This window comes from Pygocentrus nattereri, chromosome 6 (assembly GCF_015220715.1).
Source record: "Pygocentrus nattereri isolate fPygNat1 chromosome 6, fPygNat1.pri, whole genome shotgun sequence".
NCBI classification, from domain to species: domain Eukaryota; kingdom Metazoa; phylum Chordata; class Actinopteri; order Characiformes; family Serrasalmidae; genus Pygocentrus; species Pygocentrus nattereri.
In genome coordinates this window covers 45839299-45859433 of record NC_051216.1, presented here as the reverse complement: position 1 = coordinate 45859433, position 20135 = coordinate 45839299, and the positions used below count along the sequence as shown (strand labels likewise).

At 44.5% G+C, this 20135-nt stretch overlaps 1 protein-coding gene across 1 annotated transcript in view; it reads left to right on the top strand.

Moving 5' to 3' along the window:
* The window catches only part of ints6 (integrator complex subunit 6), a 35093-nt gene continuing 14958 nt past the window's right edge, over positions 1-20135 (top strand). The window contains exons 1-7 of the mRNA XM_017724639.2: positions 1-111; positions 275-352; positions 1316-1465; positions 8878-8967; positions 12902-13085; positions 16934-17053; positions 18257-18405. Of these exons, the coding sequence (XP_017580128.1) occupies positions 1-111; positions 275-352; positions 1316-1465; positions 8878-8967; positions 12902-13085; positions 16934-17053; positions 18257-18405 (882 nt within the window). The remainder of the gene's footprint in view (positions 112-274; positions 353-1315; positions 1466-8877; positions 8968-12901; positions 13086-16933; positions 17054-18256; positions 18406-20135) is intronic.

The window sequence follows — 20135 nt, the reverse complement described above, 5'->3', positions numbered from 1 at the left end:
ATGCCCGTGATACTTTTCCTGATAGACACGTCTGCCTCTATGAACCAGCGCTCCCATCTGGGCACTACCTATCTGGATATAGCCAAAGGTGCCGTTGAGACTTTCCTGAAGGTAATGCTACTCTCCGGTTAGCCGGCGAGCTAACGGCAACGTTAACTCCGAGCCGAGGAGGAGGGGGGGGGGCTCTCCTCCGTCTGCCTTGCTTACAAACAGCGGCTTCCTTGTGTTACAGAAACGCTTCTAATGTTGTGTTTTATTGCTCGTTTCCACGCAGCTCCGGAGCAGAGACCCGGCGAGCAGAGGAGACCGATACATGTTGGTGTCTTTCGAGGAAGCTCCTGCTGGAATCAAGGTACTGTGTCGCTTCCCCCCCTCAGAAAAGGCTGGGAAGAGGGGAAGAGGGGAAAGGCACGAAAGCACATTCCTGCTGTTTTACGTCCTGAAGGTACTCGACGACATTGTGTGAGGGGGGAAAAAAGAGCATCAATAACCTCTCTCTTTCAAAACATGGCCGACATTTTGTTCCAGTGTGAGGAGCAAGGCACTGTGGGTGAGGATGAATGTACAAGTCGAGGGCTCGAGATGTTTGAGATGGGTTTTTTTTTTGGGGGGGGGGGGGGCAAACATACTTTCCTCTCTTTGGTGTGGCTGAATTCCTGTTTTTGTTTACCGAGCCCAAAGCTGTGCCACAGTGGTCAACATGAAGGCTGTTCAGGTGAAGTTAGTGGCCATCAGAACACGCCAAGATGCCATCAGAACACGCCAAGATGCCATCAGAACACGCCAAGATGCCATCAGAACACGCCAAGATGCCATCAGAACACGCCAAGATGCCATCAGAACACACCAAGATGCCATCAGAACACACCAAGATGCCAGTTTTGCCCGTTTTGCTTCTTTAGTCTTGCGCTGGAGTCAGGAGTCTAGAGAATTCGCCATGCGATGTCTTTCTTTTGGCCCGACTTCTGTTCTAATCGCCTGGCCGCAAAGGTAAAGAAGCAAACTTGAGACCGTGCAAAGGGGCTGATTGACTCGTTTTCCTTTGCTTTTGCCCTTCAGGAGGCATAACGGTCACCCCTACTTCTTGTTTTCTCTGATATTTACGGCATTTGGCTGACCCACTTGTCCAGAGCGACTTACAATTTGATCGTTTTACACAGGCAGGTGAAGGCAGTGTTGGGCGTCTTGCCCAGGGAGTAGGAGGAGGAAGAGGCTTACCCAAGCAGGGGCTCGAACCCTGCTCTACAGCATAGAAGGCAAATGTGTTATCCACTACACCGTCCTCTTATTTTTCCTGTCTCTTTTTTTTTGCCAGGCCGGATGGAAAGACAGCCATGCCACGTTCATGACGGAGCTGAAGAACCTGCTGGCCGTCGGTCTCACCACGTTCGGCCAGTCTTTAAGGACCGCTTTCGATTTGCTCAACCTCAACCGATTAGTGTCGGGGATAGACAACTATGGACAGGTACGTTGTCGGCGAGGAGGATGGAGCCTGTGGCAAAGTCTTCTCAAAATACCACCACTGCCCCCCCCCCCCCCCTCCCCCTCCAATCCCAAGTCTCTCTCACAGTCTTTCAAGCATCCATCGTGCCAATACATCCCTCCCCCCGGTTCCCAGGTGCCAACATAGCTGAGTGGTAGACGATTCAATCGCACATCGTTTTGAAAGTGTATCACACATTTAAGTCCTGCTCGCCATCTAGCAGATCTCTTCAGGAATGACTGGCTTAAAGTGGTTTGCCCAGAAAAAACAGTAATGCCTACTTTCCATCAAATGTAGACCAAGGACATGTTTGGTGCCTGAAATGGCCGAGACTAACGTGTAGCCAACAAGCAAAGGGAACTTGTATCCCACCAATTATCCTCTGATAAACTGATGATTTGCTCCCATATTTTCTGAAATATTATCTTAAAAAAACATAAATACATACCACAGGTTTAAGCCTGAATTTTATTTCTACTTTGGCCCGTGTTTAAATATAGTAATGTCGGTGTCAGAACCCACATAAGTTGGTAGGGATTACTGAATTCCACATGGTTTGGGGCAAGTATGTGGTGTTAATTGGTCGGGCTGTGCTTCTGTCTTGTTACATTAGCCTCATGGCTCCAGCACAGAACTAAAGAAGCAGACTTCAGACAGTAAAACCCGTCTTGGCTGATTTGTTGTTTGGGATGAGTAAACGTAGTATAAATGCATATAATGAGTCGAGTCTGAAAGAGGCGAGGCAGATAAAGAAACTGTCCACAGTCTCGAGATCTTGAAACTCTCCAAAGTAAACAAGGCGTTTCTTTGCGTGGTGCAGTTGGCTTTCTATGCTGTTTCTATAACCAACTCCATGCGTTTTGTAATAACTGGGCAGCATTAGATGCAAATTACTGCTTTTCCTTTTATATAGACACAAAATAATTCAAGTGAAACTGGTTATATGAGTCGGGATCGCCGAGGGTCGATAAAAAGAACGAGAACTCGAATAAATCAGTGTGTGAGGCTTCTTCTGAAGTTATCAGTGCACAACTGTATCCTGGCTTAGCTCCTCCATGGATCTCCCCCCTTACCCCCCCGAATGTAGTCGAGACATGTTTGGTGTCTGAAGTTGGATAGCCCACCAGCATGCTGCTGACTGCAAACCGAAACCATCACATGCATGTTTATAGATGACCGTGAGTCCTGTTGCTGATTTAGGTCTGCAGTTTGCATCGTGCTAAATAAAGTACGATTGCACAAACAGCCTCGTTCTGTTATCGCCGTTTGAGTGAAACCTTAGTCAGCCCCACCTGAAGCCACAGATGACGGAGAATTCCACCTACCTTTCAAAATTTCTGAGTAATTCAGTGGTTGAGATGTTGGTCATTTAGTGTTGTGATGTGAAATGATTCATTGTAGAGAAACTTGGACTTGGATTTTCTTTCCAGTGGTGGTGATGGGAACCAGGGGTCACCATGTCTGCAACACAAATATGCCCAGTTTATTTACTGTCTGAAAGCACCAGTGAACCTAAAAGTGTCGCGTCACTTTAGTTGTGGTGGCAAACAGGTGAAAATCTGGAGAAAGGTAGTTTTCTTTGGTGTCTTCCTGGACGTACCCTTCCTCCACGAATGGCTGTTATCAAATGTTTTATATCAAAATCTTCCTGATTCATCATGTTCAGTCAGGTAATGACTTTCTGTGAAGGAGCTTTTAGACGTGGATGTCTGGGTCCTATCACCACCGTGGTGAAGAGTTCTCACTCTAGAAAAGAGCATTTCACATCAGACCGCTCTGAATGACTTTGTTTACTTCTTAACCGGTTAATCGTGCAAAAATGTATGTAAACGAGTGACATCCCCCTTCAGAAGCTTGACCAGACCAGCACTGGCTGGACTGTTGGAATGCTTTGGATTAAAAACCGCGGTTTGCTCAGTTCACTGTCGTGGAGTTAGGGTTAGGGTTAATCACGAGTTTTTGTGATTAGTTTGCAGAGCTGCGTAAAATGTACTTTGACAGTAAAAACAAAACGATGTGACGCTTGAAGGACTAGACGCTCGTGAGATGTTTTCGCGGAAGGAGAAAAAAACAGAAGTGGTATTTTTTACAAGTAAACTTGAATGAACTTCTGTGCACCGTGAAGGAGAAATTTTGTGTGGTCACTTCTAAAGATGCTTTTTCAAGGGTTCTTTAGTAAGGAAAATGGATCTGCTCATAGAACCCTTGATTAAAGGGTTCTTTGCAGCGTGAAGGGGTTCTTCAGACTGATGGAGAATGTGCTGTAGATGGTTCTGTATAGAACCTTTTTTTGAAAACTGTTCTATATTGGGTGTTTCCTGTTGTGACGAGCTTGACCTAACAATCAGAACCCTTTTTAAAAGGTTCTGTATGCAGCCATACACAGCACATTCGCCGGCAGTCTGAAGAACGCTTTTATAGAACCATTTTCTTTACTGAAGAACCCCTGGAGAGCCATCTTTCTGAGTGTGTAGTTACGTCTGATAATGTTGCTGTGCGGTTGGTCTTGTATGATGTGCTAGTTCAGTTCGGTTTCTTGGATTAAGGCTGATTTCACATGCAGTTCATTTGCTAAGAAGTGAAATCAGAGCTCAAGTATTTGTGGTGTGTCATTTTGTGTTTGGTTGGGTTTCATATTGCATACCAGTGGTTCAAGTGCAGGAAATTGCGTGTGTTTGTTGATTGGTCAGGAATTTGCTGCTGAAGCTGTGTTACTTTCATATTTCCCATTATTGCCCAAAGAAATGACCTGCTTTAGTTTCACATCATTGACTATAAGCCAGCTCTATCCCTCACATACAGTCATGGTATAAATGTAAACTACCCATTTGCATGAAAGTAGAGTGAGTTTGTTTGGTTTTGTTGGTGGGTTTGGTTTGGTGGGGTTTGTTGGTTTGTTCGGGTTAGGGTTGGTTTGGTGGTTGGTTTGATGGTTTGGTTTGGTGGTGTGGTTGATGGTTTGGTTTGGTGGTGTGGTTGATGGTTTGGTGGTGTGGTTGATGGTTTGGTGGTGTGGTTGATGGTTTGGTTTGGTTTGGTGGTGTGGTTGGTGGGGTTGATGGTTTGGTGGTGTGGTTGGTGGGGTTGATGGTTTGGTGGTGTGGTTGGTGGGGTTGATGGTTTGGTGGTGTGGTTGGTGGGGTTGATGGTTTGGTGGTGTGGTTGGTGGGGTTGATGGTTTGGTGGTGTGGTTGGTGGGGTTGATGGTGTGGTTGGTGGGGTTGATGGTGTGGTGGTGGGGTTGATGGTTTGGTTTGGTGGTGGGGTTGATGGTTTGGTTTGGTGGTGGGGTTGATGGTTTGGTTTGGTGGTGGGGTTGATGGTTTGGTTTGGGGTGGTGGGGTTGATGGTTTGGTTTGGGGTGGTGGGGTTGATGGTTTGGTTTGGTGGTGGGGTTGATGGTTTGGTTTGGGGTGGTGGGGTTGATGGTTTGGTTTGTTTTTATGATCCCCATTAGCTGGTATTGTGATGGCAGCTATTCTTCCTGGGGTCCAGTAGACATAAAATACCTAAATACAGTACAAGTCATACAAACATGAGTAAAAAAAATGAAGAAAAACAGAAAAAAAGACAGAAGAGAAAAAATACGGAATAGGCTGCGTAACCATAACACAAAACAAGTGAAAACTGAAGAATCACACTGAAGAAAATATCGTGTATATTTACAAAATATTAAGTGACTATATTCTGCTAAATATCTACATTTTGCCCAATGCACCATAGTGTTGTTACAGCTGCTGAGGACCTACCTACTCAGCTGATCTCTAAACCTGTTAAATTCTATTTTTTTATCACTTTTTCAAACATTTTCACCCTCAATTTTAAGCGTTGAGACCGAGAGGGAATTCCACTCCTTTATGGCTCTATAAATTACTGTTTGACGCCTCTTAGTTGTTTTTATATTAGTTTCTCTACCTTTTACTTGCTCCAGGTGATTAGAGCGATGTTGGATATGTTGTACCGAGTAAGAGCATCTACACGCGTCACGATCAGTTACATTTTTCAACCCAATTTTAACAAGTCGGGTTGCTGTCTATTTTTGCTCGTGTGCCGTTATCATTCACAGCTCGTGCTGAAAGAGAGATTTAAGCGTCTCAGGAGTCGAATGACGCAACGGGCCGATAACGCAGACAGTACTGCGCTGAGATGCTGCTGGAAGAGAAGAGCGAGGTGTTAGCCTCCCTCATTTGATGTGGATTGTTGTACAAATGTTATAGTGAAGTAAACGAGCGTTGACTTGGGCTACGTTTAACGTTTACACAGCAGGTTAAAGTGTCTCAAATCCGCTTTCTTTGTTTGGCTGTTTACGCTCTTTTAAATGTGATCTGTATGTGACGTCATTCTGAACAGATCAGCTCCGAAACCGACCCGCATGCGCGGAAGAACAGAACTTCGGAGCGGTTATATTTCTCTCGGGTTCCTCTCGGGTTCCTCTCGGGTTCCTCTGGCAGGCGCTTGGCCGCTTCGTTCGGAACTTCTTCGAACTCGGAGCGGCTGCGAAGAGTCTCCTATGTTTTTTGTCACAAACATCAGCCTAAACGTTTGAGTCTCGGCAGCGCAAGATTATGACGAATGTCGAGTTGGACGGATGTAAAAGTTGCAGGAATTCCGATCTGGCTGTTCAGACCGAGTTGCATTGCTGCAGAGCAGATACGGATCGGATTTCAGTACCACATATGAAAGCGGCTCAAATCGGAAGATTCACTGCGGTTTTTGCCACACAGCCACACAAATGACTAATCTGTCACGTGAGAAAAAAGACGGATTTGGGCCACTTTTACCTGGGACCTAGACTAGGCATGTTCAGGTATTTAGATAAAAAAAAAAAAACTATTACATTAGCTTATTGTGGCCTCAAATATTTTTAAATGGTTTTTAATATTGAGATGTATTCTCACTGCTTTTTAATAATACACAAATAAATAATAGCAGTATGCGTGTGTGTGTGTGTGTGTGTGTGATAGCGTTTGAGGTTAATTGAGATCCCTTTATCAACACAAACCGCGGCACATGCTGTTTATCATATAATCATGTATGTGCTGCTACAATAATTATAACAGTCCTTAACCTTGAGACCTTTACTTTTATTGCTTGTCTGTGTTTCTTTAAAAATCCCTTTCTTCTAGCGGGTTTATGAGAATTTCCTTTATGTTCGCTTCATGCTAAAGGCAGTGATGTCTCCCTCGCCCACGCTGGGTTCTCCTACGTGGCTCCTGTCTACATGGATTTCAGATAAAAGCACTCATATAAAATCATACACTCATTACCTTAAAAGTAAAGTCCTGATTTTACAGTGAAGTAAATTTTACTTAAAATCTAAAAGTGTTTATTGTTCTATTGGCCCACCCCAACAGCAGTCTGTGGGACAGACATTGGTCTTTTCTACACAATGCCACACCAGTCATACCACCAACTGCTGTAGCGTGGGTGATGATAAACAACTGCCCCCCTCTTTAAAGACATATGATGTCCTAAAGCAGTGAGGAGCTGAACTTTCCCCTCCTCTGCTGTCGCCGCAGACGGGCAGGGTGGCCTACAGAGCGGCGCTAGTAGCCGTTAATGAGGTGATGCTTTATTATTTGAGGGTCTCATTTCAAAGGGAACATCTCAACCACTGCCCCTTATAATTCAGTTCAAAGGGGTCAGGGTGACGCTCGAGAACAAGGGGTAGGAGTAAGAAGAAGAAACGGGATTGGGCCGAAATCTCTGCTGAAACTACAGCTTGACTAAATTTCACTGACTGTGTTTCAAACCGAGTGGATGTGGAAACACTCGGAGATGTTGATCAGGCTGCTGAGTGCAGGTAAACACAGTAGCTGTTGTGGACAGACGTCATGTTTTCTCAGTGGTCCCCATCTGACTCGGCTATGAAAGCTGTTGAAGCAGTATGCAGATTAGCCCTCCAGTTTACAAATAGGCCAATATGAGCTGGAATGGTGGAAATGTGAGATTGTGGTTGCCATGGTTATGTGTGTGTGTGTGTGTGTGTGTGTGTGTGTGTGTGAGCGAGATCTTGTAAATGCATATATATCCTTCATATTTAACACTAAGCAATTTTCTGCCTTCTCAAGCGCCACAAGGAGGCAGACCCTGAAATATATTCAGGTGTGAAAGAGTAACTCCAGTAACTTCTACAGGTGTGAAGTTTGTGCTCCTTTGCGGACGGAAGTCTGGGAGATGGTTTAAAATGAAAGTGAATGGCTAAAGTGATGGTGATTTTGATATTTTGTCCATTAAGGCTGCACAATATACCGCTTAGTAATCACAAATATTGGCTTTTGCAGTGCCGGTTTGGCAGAAGGCTCCTATATATCATTAGTACATTGTAATAAACTAATTAATATACGCATGCTGTGTGGCCAAAAGTATGTGGACACCCAACCATCATGTCTAGAGCTTGTTGGACAGACCATTCCAAAGCTGTGCATATTAAGGAAAGCTTCTCACAAGACCTAGGATTGTGTCTGGGAAGTTGCTGTTGCTCCTAGATGCTTCCATTACACAGTAATAGCGCTTACAGTTGGCTGGGGCAGATCTAGCAGTGCACAGACTGAGTTGTGGCAGCGGGGGCGTCATATGGCAGTGCCATGTTTAGGTTACAGTTTGTGTCTAATACTTTAATGTAGGCTTTATTTAACCCCCCCCCCCCCCCCCCCCCCCCCCTTGCTTTTTTTCCCAGCCGTTTCCTGGCTGTTTTGTCCAAACATTTTTTATGGCAGATATTTTGGTGCATCCCCACATTCAATTGTTTTTGTAAAAATTGGCAAACATTACAGCCTTGCAACATATTTACACTACATTATATTTGTCATTCAGAGATGTTAATGAAGAGTTTAACACTAATGTTGAATCAGTCCAATAAACATTGGCAGTGACAAGTGTTTTATGTGTTTGTTGCAACAGTGTTTTGTTATTGAGAATTAGGTTAAGTGTCAGGGCTGCATGGCCCTCCCAACAGGTATTTCAGAGATGGACAAGAATCCAAAGAACGCCACAAATGGGAAATTTTTAAAATAATATAATGGTTACCATAAATTTTAGTTTAATGTCATTTTAGTGTATTATGGTTGTTTTCTTCATAAAAAAAAAATCATTAAATAATCACCACCTTAAGTAGTCTAGCAGTTCTGATGCCTGAAGCGCCAGAATGTAACTGCTTAAGGTGGAATGGGATAATTTAAACAAGAATTTTTAAATTTGAGGATTTGTCCCGTTTTGTGGGGCAAGATTTCAAACAAGGGCTACGGGTGAGCAGAAGTAAATGGGACTGGCCTCTGTGTCCGTGTTGACGTCGAAATTCTATATTTGGAGTTGTGAACGTTATTTTCTGTGCTTGTATTCGTGCTGTAATTGCAGTTATAGTTGAATGTAATCTGCATGTTTTCTCTCTGCAGGGCAGAAACCCATTCTTCTTGGAGCCTGCCATCATCGTTGCAATTACTGATGGCAGCAAGCTGACCAGCACTTCTGGGGTGCAGGATGAGGTCAGAAATGTTCTAGAGAAACTTCTCTCTGCTGCTTCCCTTCCTACTTACTGTTGCTTCTTTTCTTTCTTTCTTTATTTGTTTAAATTTCTGCTGCCTGTTCACTTTTTTCACTCCTCGCTTTTCTCACCACTTTCTGTTCTGTTAGATTGTAAGTACAGATTTTGACTTAAGCTCATAAGACCTTAAGGTGTCTTCCTTAAACTGTACTCCTCTGTCTGTGAACCTGATAAATGTATGTGGAGCCTGTTTGTCCAGTCTGCAGCCAGGAGTCCTAGAAACCTGGCTTTCTCTGGGTGAGTAGGATGGTCCTGCCTCTCCGTCCATCACCCAGCATGATGCTGGTCAGTGTGGGTGGCTGTAGGCTGGCGTAACACACTAGGCAGTTGGCATTCTCCTTCATGCGTGTTGAGCTGTCCAGTTGCTTTGGCAGCCAGTCGGAACGTGCTGCAGGCCTGCTTTAGTAAAGGAAGTGGTTCTGTATAGAACCATGAACACTCGAAGAGCCCTTTGCATTACGGAAGGAATTTATAGAGAATTTGCTGTGCACGGTTCTGTGGAACCTTTTTGAAAATGTTCTGCATAGCGCCCAAAAGGATTCCTCACGATGTAAAACTAACTACAGAACCGTTTTGAGTGCTGCACAGAACCCTTTTCAAAGAGGATCGTGTGCAGCACGTCGTCCATCAATTTTGTCCACCAAAGAGTGTAGCACTGGTAGCATAGCATTAAAGGCTTTTCAATTTTATGATGTTCCATCATGTGATTTTCGGAAAAATCTATAATAAGAAACTGAAGGTGTTACTTTAGAATTATAATTGTTTTTCTACTAATCACGATTGGCAGTGATGAGCGGTGGAAGAGAACAGAGGAAACGGTGTGCGTTCAACAATCACCTTAAAAATGGGAACAGCTGCTTTTATCCAGGGTGGATTTTGGTTTGTCCCACTGAATTTACAGGACCAAATTATTCCATAACTGCATGAAGTAAATGCACATTTATTTATTTATTTATTTATTTATTTAGAAGCTCCCCTCATGTAAACAGAACATGTTTTATGATCTCCACATGTCACTATAAGGTCTATAAACTATAAACTATTCACTGCTGAGAGCCAAAAATCGCGGCCGCTCTTTGTGTTGTTTTCTAAAAGTGATGTTTCCAGAGCAGATCACTGAAGAGACGCCGTCTGTTTATAGTTTAGAGCCCAGATTTGGGGAAAAACGGGTCGACTTTCAGTAGAAAAACAAAGTTCAGCTTCTTTTATTATAAGGGTTTAAAATGACATCACCGTCTATTAGACTGGAGAGAAGAGCTACAGCCTCACACGACGCCCAGCTTCTGAATGGAGCTTATGGAATATGAACGTTATGGAGAAGATGACCGAGTGCGGTTTGGAGCCTCCGGTGGTCCCGAGGAGCTGAAGAGGTCAAGCCTCATCAGTGAGTGAGGTCCGCAGTGTAGAGATCATGCTCCGAAGGTTTTTAAGCAGCTTCATGCTGAACTCCACCTGCATTCTTGTCTCCTGGTGCAGTCTGAGTGTTTCCTTCTGTTCCGGGCAGCTTGCTAGCCTGCGCGGCGTCATTCGCTCTGGGGAAATAAATGCAGTGAAGAGCATGTGAGCTAGCTGTGTGGAGTGGTTACTATTTGCAGCGCGCCTGGAGTCGTTTCATTTTAAATACACTTGGGGTTGAAAGTTATTCAGCGTTTATTGGCTTCCTGTGGAAGCACACCGTTCCCTTCGACCGCTGGAATAGGAAAACGTGCCGTTATCCATTCTGAAGCAGCGGGACGGTCAGCAAGTGTTCACACTGAAAGTAACGAACTAACGTTACCCTAACAAACGTCACTGAAGCTCGTTAGTCACTGCGATATTATGAGCTGTCGGGCGTATTTAGCAGCTGTTTCAAAGAACATTAGGCAGCTCGTCTGGTTACATCGCCTGGGTCACTCGCGTAAAAATACAGCTCATTTCATCATCGTACCACTTTTAAAAAATACTACCCTTATAAATGGTTTATAAGTGTTCATGGTTAATAGTTAGTTTGTAAACACTTGGTCATTAATAAGCAGTTATAACTGATCAGGAGGGCCGGCTCGGTCCTGGGAGCTCCTCTAGACCCAGTGCAGGCGGTGGGAGAAAGGAGGATGCTGAACAAGCTGGAGCACAACTCCCACCCCCTCCGTGAGGCTCTGGCAGCACTGGGCAGTTCCTTCAGTGACCGGCTCCTTCACCCCAAGTGTGTGAAGGAGCGCCATCACAGGGTTTTCCTTCCTGCTGCTGTGAGACTGGTCAACCAGCACTGCTCCCAGTAGACCACACACACACACACACACACACACACAATACACACACACACACACACACCCCACACACCCCACACACAATACACACACACACCACACACACACACACTATATACATACACACACACACAATATATACATATACACACACACACACACAATATATACACACAATATACACACGCACACAATATGTACACACAATATACACACCACACACAATATACACACACACACACACACAAAAAATATATACACACAATACACACGCACACAATATATACACACAATATACACACGCACACAATATATACACACAATATACACACGCACACAATATATACACACAATATACACACACGCACACAATATATACACCACACACACACAATATACACATACATTACTTACAGCTCACTTTTTAGTCAACATTAAATCAAAGTAAACAGACATCAAAATCTGAGGTTTAACAGTATAAATGAATTTGTTCACTATTGACCAAATACCAGGCCACTGTGACCTTATTATTTGTGTGTTGTAAGTGCTTATTAATGTTTTTTAAAGGTCTTAATGATCGAATTAATAAACTCATTTAAACCGTTTATAAACTATTTATAAAGGTAGTCTTATTTTAAAGTGGTGCCCTTTTTGCAGATGTTGTTTTTACGTCAGCACTGCCGTCCTCTCGCCTTGGAACCCTGTTCATACGGAGCTCATCTAGTGAAATGCATGTTTATCAGTTATTTTTAGCGTCATGCACTGTAGCTCAAAGTTAAGGGCAGCGTAAACAAATCGCCACATGGTTTTTCCATTGTGGTAATTCAGCTCTGAACAGTTTTACTTCGTCCGTTGGAACATTTCCAAGCATTTTGCTGTGACAGCTGATGAATCCATTATTAATCAGTCAATTCACTTGAATAATCTAATATAAAAATGTTTTAATGGCACCCCCAGATACAACTTTATGCATAGCGAGTTAAAAATCCTTTGCGGCTGATTTATGCCAGACGGCTGTAACCTATAGACCTCGGGTCTCTTCCCTAGTGACGCTCTTTCAGGGCTGGAATGCAGCCGATTTGACTTCTTGCTTATTTTGGGGACTTTCTTGTCATCAGTAAGTGAAGTGCTGCTCAGTGGGGTTTAGCACTGTTTGCTGTCAGTGTCCTATTCGCAGGAAGAAGACCTGGTCATTTTGAGACCTTTAAGTTAACTGAATAAACACCAGACTGGGCCCGACAGATGCGTTTATATATCAGAATTACAGAGAGTGCCTAACTTGATGAAGATCGAAGTAAATATAAAGTAAACGTAGTGTAGCTTTAATTTCATGATTCATCTGGCTGCTGCTATGATATCAGCCACAGCAGTAAACATCAAGTCTGTAGATGAAGTAAAGAAGGATTTGAACTCTTTCTGTGGTTTTTGCGCCGTTTTTGTTGGTTAAATGGCTTTCAGAAAAGGGGAAAAGAGTCACGGCACATGCTTTTATGATGGTGATGAAATAACGTGGCAAGCCTCGGCCTTGGGTTTAGCCCAGCATGCCGAGACGAGCACCATTACCCTGTGTTTATCTGCTTGCTCTACAGGTTTTGTTTATTTGTGCGTGTTGTCTTTGTGTACGTGCAGCTCCATTTGCCCTTGACGACACCATTGCCAGGCAGTGAGCTGACAAAGGAGCCGTTCCGCTGGGACCAGCGCCTTTTCTCATTGGTTCTACGCATTCCAGGCCATGCCTCTCTAGAGCCGGAGCCACTAGGCGGCGTCCCGCCTGATGCATCCCCGGTCACGCCCATGTGTGAGGTCACAGGAGGTGAGCTGTCTTTCCTAACGATTGTCCATGTCCATAGATGACCGTATCCTACAGGGTCAGAAACCACTTAAGCAGGTCTGTGTTAGTCTAACGTATGCATTAAATGACCCGTATACTATGGAAGCTTGCTGTTTGGTACATCAGGTTGATGTAGTGTGTAAACATTAAGGGTGAAAACCCTCCATTTACTCCATATATGGCACATAATCCGCAGAAGGTGTTTTTTGTGATGGTATATACATTTAATGAGGTTCTCATAACACGCCTGATCGCTGTGTATGCATGTCAGTCTTGTAGCCTACAGCAGTCATGCTCGTTTACATAGTCGATACAAAGAGCTTGCACTCGTATTTGAATGAGGAACAATATGGGGCAGCCAGTAGGAAGAGGGGCAATTTAAATATCAGTCTTAAAGGCACAGTAAGGAAAGCAGCCCGTTTAATCGACAGAGAGGTCAGGTAAAGGTCGTGTAAAATGCTTTGTGACCGTTTCTGGCACAAATATCAGTGAATCTGTGGGGAAAATGCACAAAAATGATGGGCACTTGATCTTTCAGTGTGGTGGTGGAGATCTGCTGTATGTAAAACTGAAGAGTTTAGGCAGGAAGTGACACATTATGTCTGAACATGGTGGTTTCGCACCCAGCGCTCACCCCAGGATGAAATCTACCGAAGTGGTGTAATTTAAGTCTTTAACTAAGCCTGTGTGTGTTGAAGTGCTGAGTGTTGTAGAAATTCTGAATCTAGCTTGAGGCTTTAGGCTGCGTTTCAGTGGCGTTTAAATGGTGAGGGATCAGTGAATGGGAGAAAATTGCTGAGTGGAGGTGAGGGCAGATTGTACTGGGCTCAGGTATGCTGACTAACACAGCTGAGTAACGGACGCACAGGCACAGACCGAACAAAGGAGAAGAGTGAGGGGTCAATGCGCTGCCTAGTACCGCACAATACTGCTGATCACATACTCCACACAATGGGGCTCGCCAATACGCTGCCAGTCTGTATCTGAGTACAATGAACTGACAAGGAGAGGGAAAAAAGCTGCAGTGTGTGACAGGATGAGACGACAAGGCGGGAAAAAAGAGCCGTCCTGTTCTTCGGTTGTCAGAGACGCTCCGTAATTATCTAGTCTGTTCTAGTGAGGGGTGTGGTTATTCAAATATATGGATAATCAGGTTAGTGTTTGGACTGAGAACATGAACTAAAGTTCTGTAATTGGTAATAGGGATGTGCAGTATGTGTGTAGAATATGGCCCAATCCCATTTCACCCCGCGCCCCTACCGCTTGGCCCTTAGCCCTCTGTTTAGCGTGTTGGGAGGTGTAGGGCGAAGTGTTGGGGCTACCTGTCCCCCCCCCCCCCCCAAACGGGTTTTTCAGAGACTCCAAACTGAGACTCCAGGAAAACCAGTGAGATGGAGCGCAAGCGACCATATAATTCTCTGTTAAAAGATCACGATGACCACCGTTTTATCTTGGTTTAATGTCATTTTGATGTGTTTTGGTCATTTTCTTCATAACAAGCATAAAAAAAATCAATAATTGTGTGCTAATGTCTCAGTAGCCAGCTTGCTAGCTTTCCCGTTCCACCTTAAATAGTCCAGCAGTTCTGACGCCTGAAGAGCCAGAATGTAACTGCTGCTCCATTTAAGGTGGAACGGGAAAATTCAAGCAAGAATCTGGAGAATCTCTGACTTCAGCTTCACATCACTGAAGAATTAGGGGGGGTGATAATAAATAATTGCCCCCCTCTTTGAAGGCGTATGATCCCTAAATGTAACTAAAGCCCAGCAGTGAGGAGCTGAACTTTCCCCTCCTCTGCTGTCCCTGCAGACGGGCAGGGTCGCCTACAGAGCGGCGCTAGTAGCTGTTAATGAAGTGATGCTCCCTATTTCAGAGGGAAGCTCTCAACCACTGCCCTGTAGCTCAGCTCCGGAGGCATTAGGGTGACAGAAGAAAAGGGATTATACCAATGGAATAGGGAAGGGAATATACCAATATACCAAGGGAATATACCAACATTACTGCTATTAATCTTAGTAGTATAATCACTTGTAGGTAGTTTGACCAGAGGAGGACGGGTCCCCCCTGGTGAGCCTTGGTTCCTCCCAAGGTTTCTTCCTCAGTTCTGAGGGAGTTTTTCCTTGCCACTGTTGCCCCTGGCTTGCCCACCGGGGGGGTTTCTGTACATTCTTACAGTCCTGTTAAAACTTCGTCTTTTCCGAAATTCTGTAAAGCTGCTTTGTGACAACATCCGTTGTAAAAAGCGCTACAAATAAATTTGATTTGATTTGATTGTCTGTATGTAGTGTTATTGCAGATTAATGGAAAAAAATCTCAGTCCAGTATTTGTTACGATACTGTAGTTAGTATGAATTGGGAATGTCTGTCCTTTTAAACACAAATGGAGCTTAATGGGATAACACCCTTGCCAGACATGGAAAAGCAGGGTTCGATTCCCCTCACAGGTCCACAATAAGAGTCCTCGCTTATGGCTCCCAATATGATTCACCTAAGAATGTCTACATGAAGTGATATGAAACTTAAATTAAATTGAACTCATTTTAAAGAATATAATGGCTGAAGGACACATGGCCAAATTTTTTGACACGATAAGTGTCAAAGTCTGAGACTTTACCAGCCATTTAATTGCAACGAAAAGAAGAAACAGTTAAAATAGCTGTTTGTAAAATAGCAGTCCGGCGGTTTGAGCAGCAGCTGACCGAGTCGACCGCGTGAAGTCATTTGTTTCTACAAGCAACATTAAACAGGAGTTTTATGATCTCTGTTTGATGTGGAGTATCAAGTGGAGATGCAACACCCAAGAACTTCTCCACTGCAGGTTTGATACCACCTGAAAACACGACACGCTAAATTACATCAAAACAGAAGCAGGAAGGAAAGTCCCTGCCTGCATATCAATACCATCTGCACTCGGTTCATGATATGAAGTGAATTCAAACCACAGCCGAAGTGCAAAGTGTGATTAAAAAAATACCATGGCTGAAGTCGGCTTCCACCTTAAATGGTGCAGCAGCTTAGGTGCCAGGATGCAACTGCAGCACCATTTAAAGTGGAGTGGAAAAGTCAAACTTGTTGCTTTGGATGTTCCAGCTGTTCTTTGTTGTGGAGTACATTGGATTTTGTGGCTTTACTGCACTGTAATCCTGTTAGTTTATTTTGTTCTGTTTGTTTTCAGGCCTTCAGTGTTTTGGGTTCAGATTCAGCCAGGAGTTTTAATTTCAGTGCATCTTTAATTATAATAATGAATTGATGTGACCTGTTATTGATCATTATTGGCTCTGTAAGGTAATCGTCATGTTCTGTTAAACTAGAAATTCAAAATTTTTGTTTGCCTCACTTTTGCACGAGTACGAAGACAAAAGGCTGATATTGCGTCTCCTGTAAGACGAACACATGCATATAAGTAGAGACGTGGATGGAGACATTTAAGCGGTTTTGTCAAACATAAATTATTAAATCATATTTTTTTCGCTTGCTCCAGGTCAGACGAGACAATTTAGCTGTTCGAATGGGTTTTTTTTTTTTTTTTTTTTTTTTTTTTTTTAGGCAGCACGTGTTGCTGAGTGATCACTGTGTGCTGTAAAACAGTAAAATACATTTTCCTTATGATGGCATTTGCCTTTTGTATTTAAAATAGCTTCAAAATTTAGTTTTTGTTGTGATCCTGCTTGACCAGTTTTACTGAGTAGATAAAGGTGTATAAAGCGGTCAACTATTTCCATGTGATTAAATAACCTCTACCCCCCCCCCCCCTATTTGTTTGTTTATTTATTTGTTTGTTTATTTGTTTATTTATTTATTTATTTTTACCCCCTGTCTGTCTGCATCAGGCCGCTCATACAGTGTGTTTTCCCAGCGGATGCTGAACCAGTGTCTGGAGTCTCTTGTGCAGAAGATTCAGAGTGGGGTGGTCATAAACTTCGAGAAGACTGGACCAGACCCAGCTGAGGGTGAGGAACAAACGGGTTTGTTGGTGCCTTCAACAGTCGCTATGGATGATTACCTTTAAAGCAACATTGTTTTATTTGGATTGCCTAATTAGACCAACCCCTTAAACCCTAAGGGTCAGTATGTGGGTCCACTTTTCAATTCTTGACTCATAATTGCAGAACTTTGCCTGTTAGTTTGATTAGTTACCGAATAATTCATAGAACATACTGACAGTTTCTCTAGGACATTTTTATTGCTGTTCAGTGTCCTGGAAGAATGGGTGGAATTCTGGCTGCATGTTGGTGGAGAAAAAAATTAGTTTTGCACATTTTATTTATTTGTCATTGTGTTTTCACAGCAAATAGAAGCCTTATTTATTAAGTAATAAGCCTTGTGATAAAAATGTTCATAGTAGGCTTTGAGTCCAGGTTTGCTTAAAGCGCCGAATGGGAAGATTTGAGTTTGAGCTTTTTTGTGAAGCAGATTTGATATTTTAATTTTACTATTAGACAAATGCTTTCCACTGTGCTGTACATTAGGGGTGTAACAGTGTATTTGTACTGAACCATCACAGTGTAGGCGTTACGGTTAATTACATGCACAGGGACGGAGAATACACAGTTGGTTTCCTGTGTGCGAAGACTGGATGTAGCGCAGAAGCAAAGTGCAAGTTCCACCCAGAAACCTTAAGCTGTTAGTAAGTTAGTGAAATGCCATGCAAAGCTTAGCTCAAGCTCATTTGCATCTCATTGATGTCTCATTTACTCATTTGTCTTGAGGCTGATCCACAGCATGCAGTGTTTTCATGCCTATAAAGAGTTTCAATGCAAAGCCTTATAAATTAGTTTTCTCAGTTCCTAACTATAAAATCGCAACTGAAGTTGAACGATCGCCAAACAAACTAGTCAGCGTGAATTGAATTTCCATATCAAGTGCAAATCACACTACAGGCTGTAGCAGCTACCTTGGGGGGCTGTGTGACACTAGGTAGATCAAACTGTAATGAGCTGTGAGATCCTGACTTTGTTGTGGAGCGAACCGTGACTTCTGTGTACTGTTACACCCCTGCTGTACATAAGGAAACTGGTTAATGCCTCAGTACCCAATAGTGGAGTGTTGGTACCTCTTCTCTGTAGTGGGGAGATACTGTGGATACTAAGGGTTATGGTCCAATAGCTGAGTGATGGAAAAAATGGTTGTTTTAAAATAATTTCCTCCTTCAGATGGTCCAGTGGAGGTGAAGTGTGGACCTCAGCCATGGCACAGCTGTCATAAGCTAATCTATGTCCGACCAAACCCTAAAACGGGCGTCCCCGTTGGCCACTGGCCCATTCCGGAGTCCTTCTGGCCTGACCAGAACTCTCCTACTCTGGTGAGTCTTTCACCATCACACACTCACCTGCGTTCACCTTAACCCACCAGTTCAGGGTGGAGGATGTTCTTGAGTCAGATGGGCAGGGATGTCCTCTTCTGATTTTAACGCATCACTGTTGACTGTACTGACTGATAGAACCTGATGCAATGTCCTTCCGTTATTAAGGCTATTTTAACCCGCTATGATCTGTTTACAGCACTCTTAGAAGTGACTTAAACTGGTTTTAAACAAGGTTGAACTAAAGTGACCCCATAAAATGGTAAATTCATAAATATGGTCCCAAAAAACCCCAAAATATCAGTCTCACTAAGCACGTATTGAAATGACCGCTTAGTTATTGGCAGACTAGCCTATCTCAGCTAAATTTCATTGGTTTTACTAATTTTACTTAACGTGTACTGCACCGCTGTGTTATCTACGACAGTACGCGTCATATTGGACTTGGTATTGACATTTACAACGTAAACGGCTTCATCTAAGGGCCTTCAATTGTGATTGGGACGAAAAAGAAAGATTGGTACATCCCTGAAGATCAATGGGCCTCATTCACCTTTTCTTGTGCGTGTTTGAGAGAGGTGTCGAAAAAAGTACATTAGATTCATGTTGTGTTAAAGCGCAGAACTGTTCTCACCTTTGTGCTCGTGTGTGTGTGTGTGTGTGTGCGTGCTCGTGTGTGTGTGTGTGCGTGCTCGTGTGTGTGTGCGTGCTCGTGTGTGTGTGCGTGCTCGTGTGTGTGTGCGCGTGCTCGTGTGTGTGTGTGTGTGTGCGCGTGCTCGTGTGTGTGTGTGTGTGTGCGCGTGCTCGTGTGTGTGCTCGCGTGTGCGTGCTCGCGTGTGCTCGCGTGTGCGTGCTCGTGTGTGTGCTCGCGTGTGCGTGCTCGTGTGTGTGCTCGCGTGTGCGTGCTCGTGTGCGTGCTCGTGTGTGTGCTCGTGTGTGCGTGCTCGTGTGTGTGTGTGTGTGCGTGCTTGTGTGTGCGTGCTTGTGTGTGCGTGCTTGTGTGTGCGTGCTCGTGTGTGTGCGTGCTCGTGTGTGTGCGTGCTCGTGTGTGTGCGTGCGCGTGTGCGTGCTCGTGTGTGTGTGTGTGCGTGCTCGTGTGTGTGTGTGTGTGCGTGCTCGTGTGTGTGTGTGTGTGTGCGTGTGCGTGCTCGTGCGTGTGTGTGTGCGCGTGCTCGTGCGTGTGTGTGTGTGCGTGCTCGTGCGTGTGTGCGTGCTCGTGCGTGTGTGCGTGCTCGTGTGTGTGCGTGCTCGTGTGTGTGCGTGCTCGTGCGTGTGTGCGTGCTCGTGTGTGTGCGTGCGTGCTCGTGTGTGTGTGCGCGTGCTCGTGCGTGTGTGTGTGTGCGTGCTCGTGTGTGTGTGCGTGCTCGTGTGTGTGTGCGTGCTCGTGTGTGTGCGTGCTCGTGCGTGTGCGTGCGTGCTCGTGTGTGTGCGTGCGTGCTCGTGTGTGTGTGTGTGTGTGCGTGCTCGTGTGTGTGTGTGTGTGTGTGCGTGCTCGTGTGTGCGTGCTCGTGTGTGTGTGTGTGCGTGCTCGTGTGTGTGTGTGTGTGTGCTCGTGTGTGTGTGTGTGTGCTCGTGTGTGTGTGTGTGTGTGTGCGTGCTCGTGTGTGTGTGTGCGTGCTCGTGTGTGTGCGCGCGTGCTCGTGTGTGTGCGCGCGTGCTCGTGTGTGTGCGCGCGTGCTCGTGTGTGTGTGTGCGTGCTCGTGTGTGTGCGTGCTCGTGTGTGTGCTCGC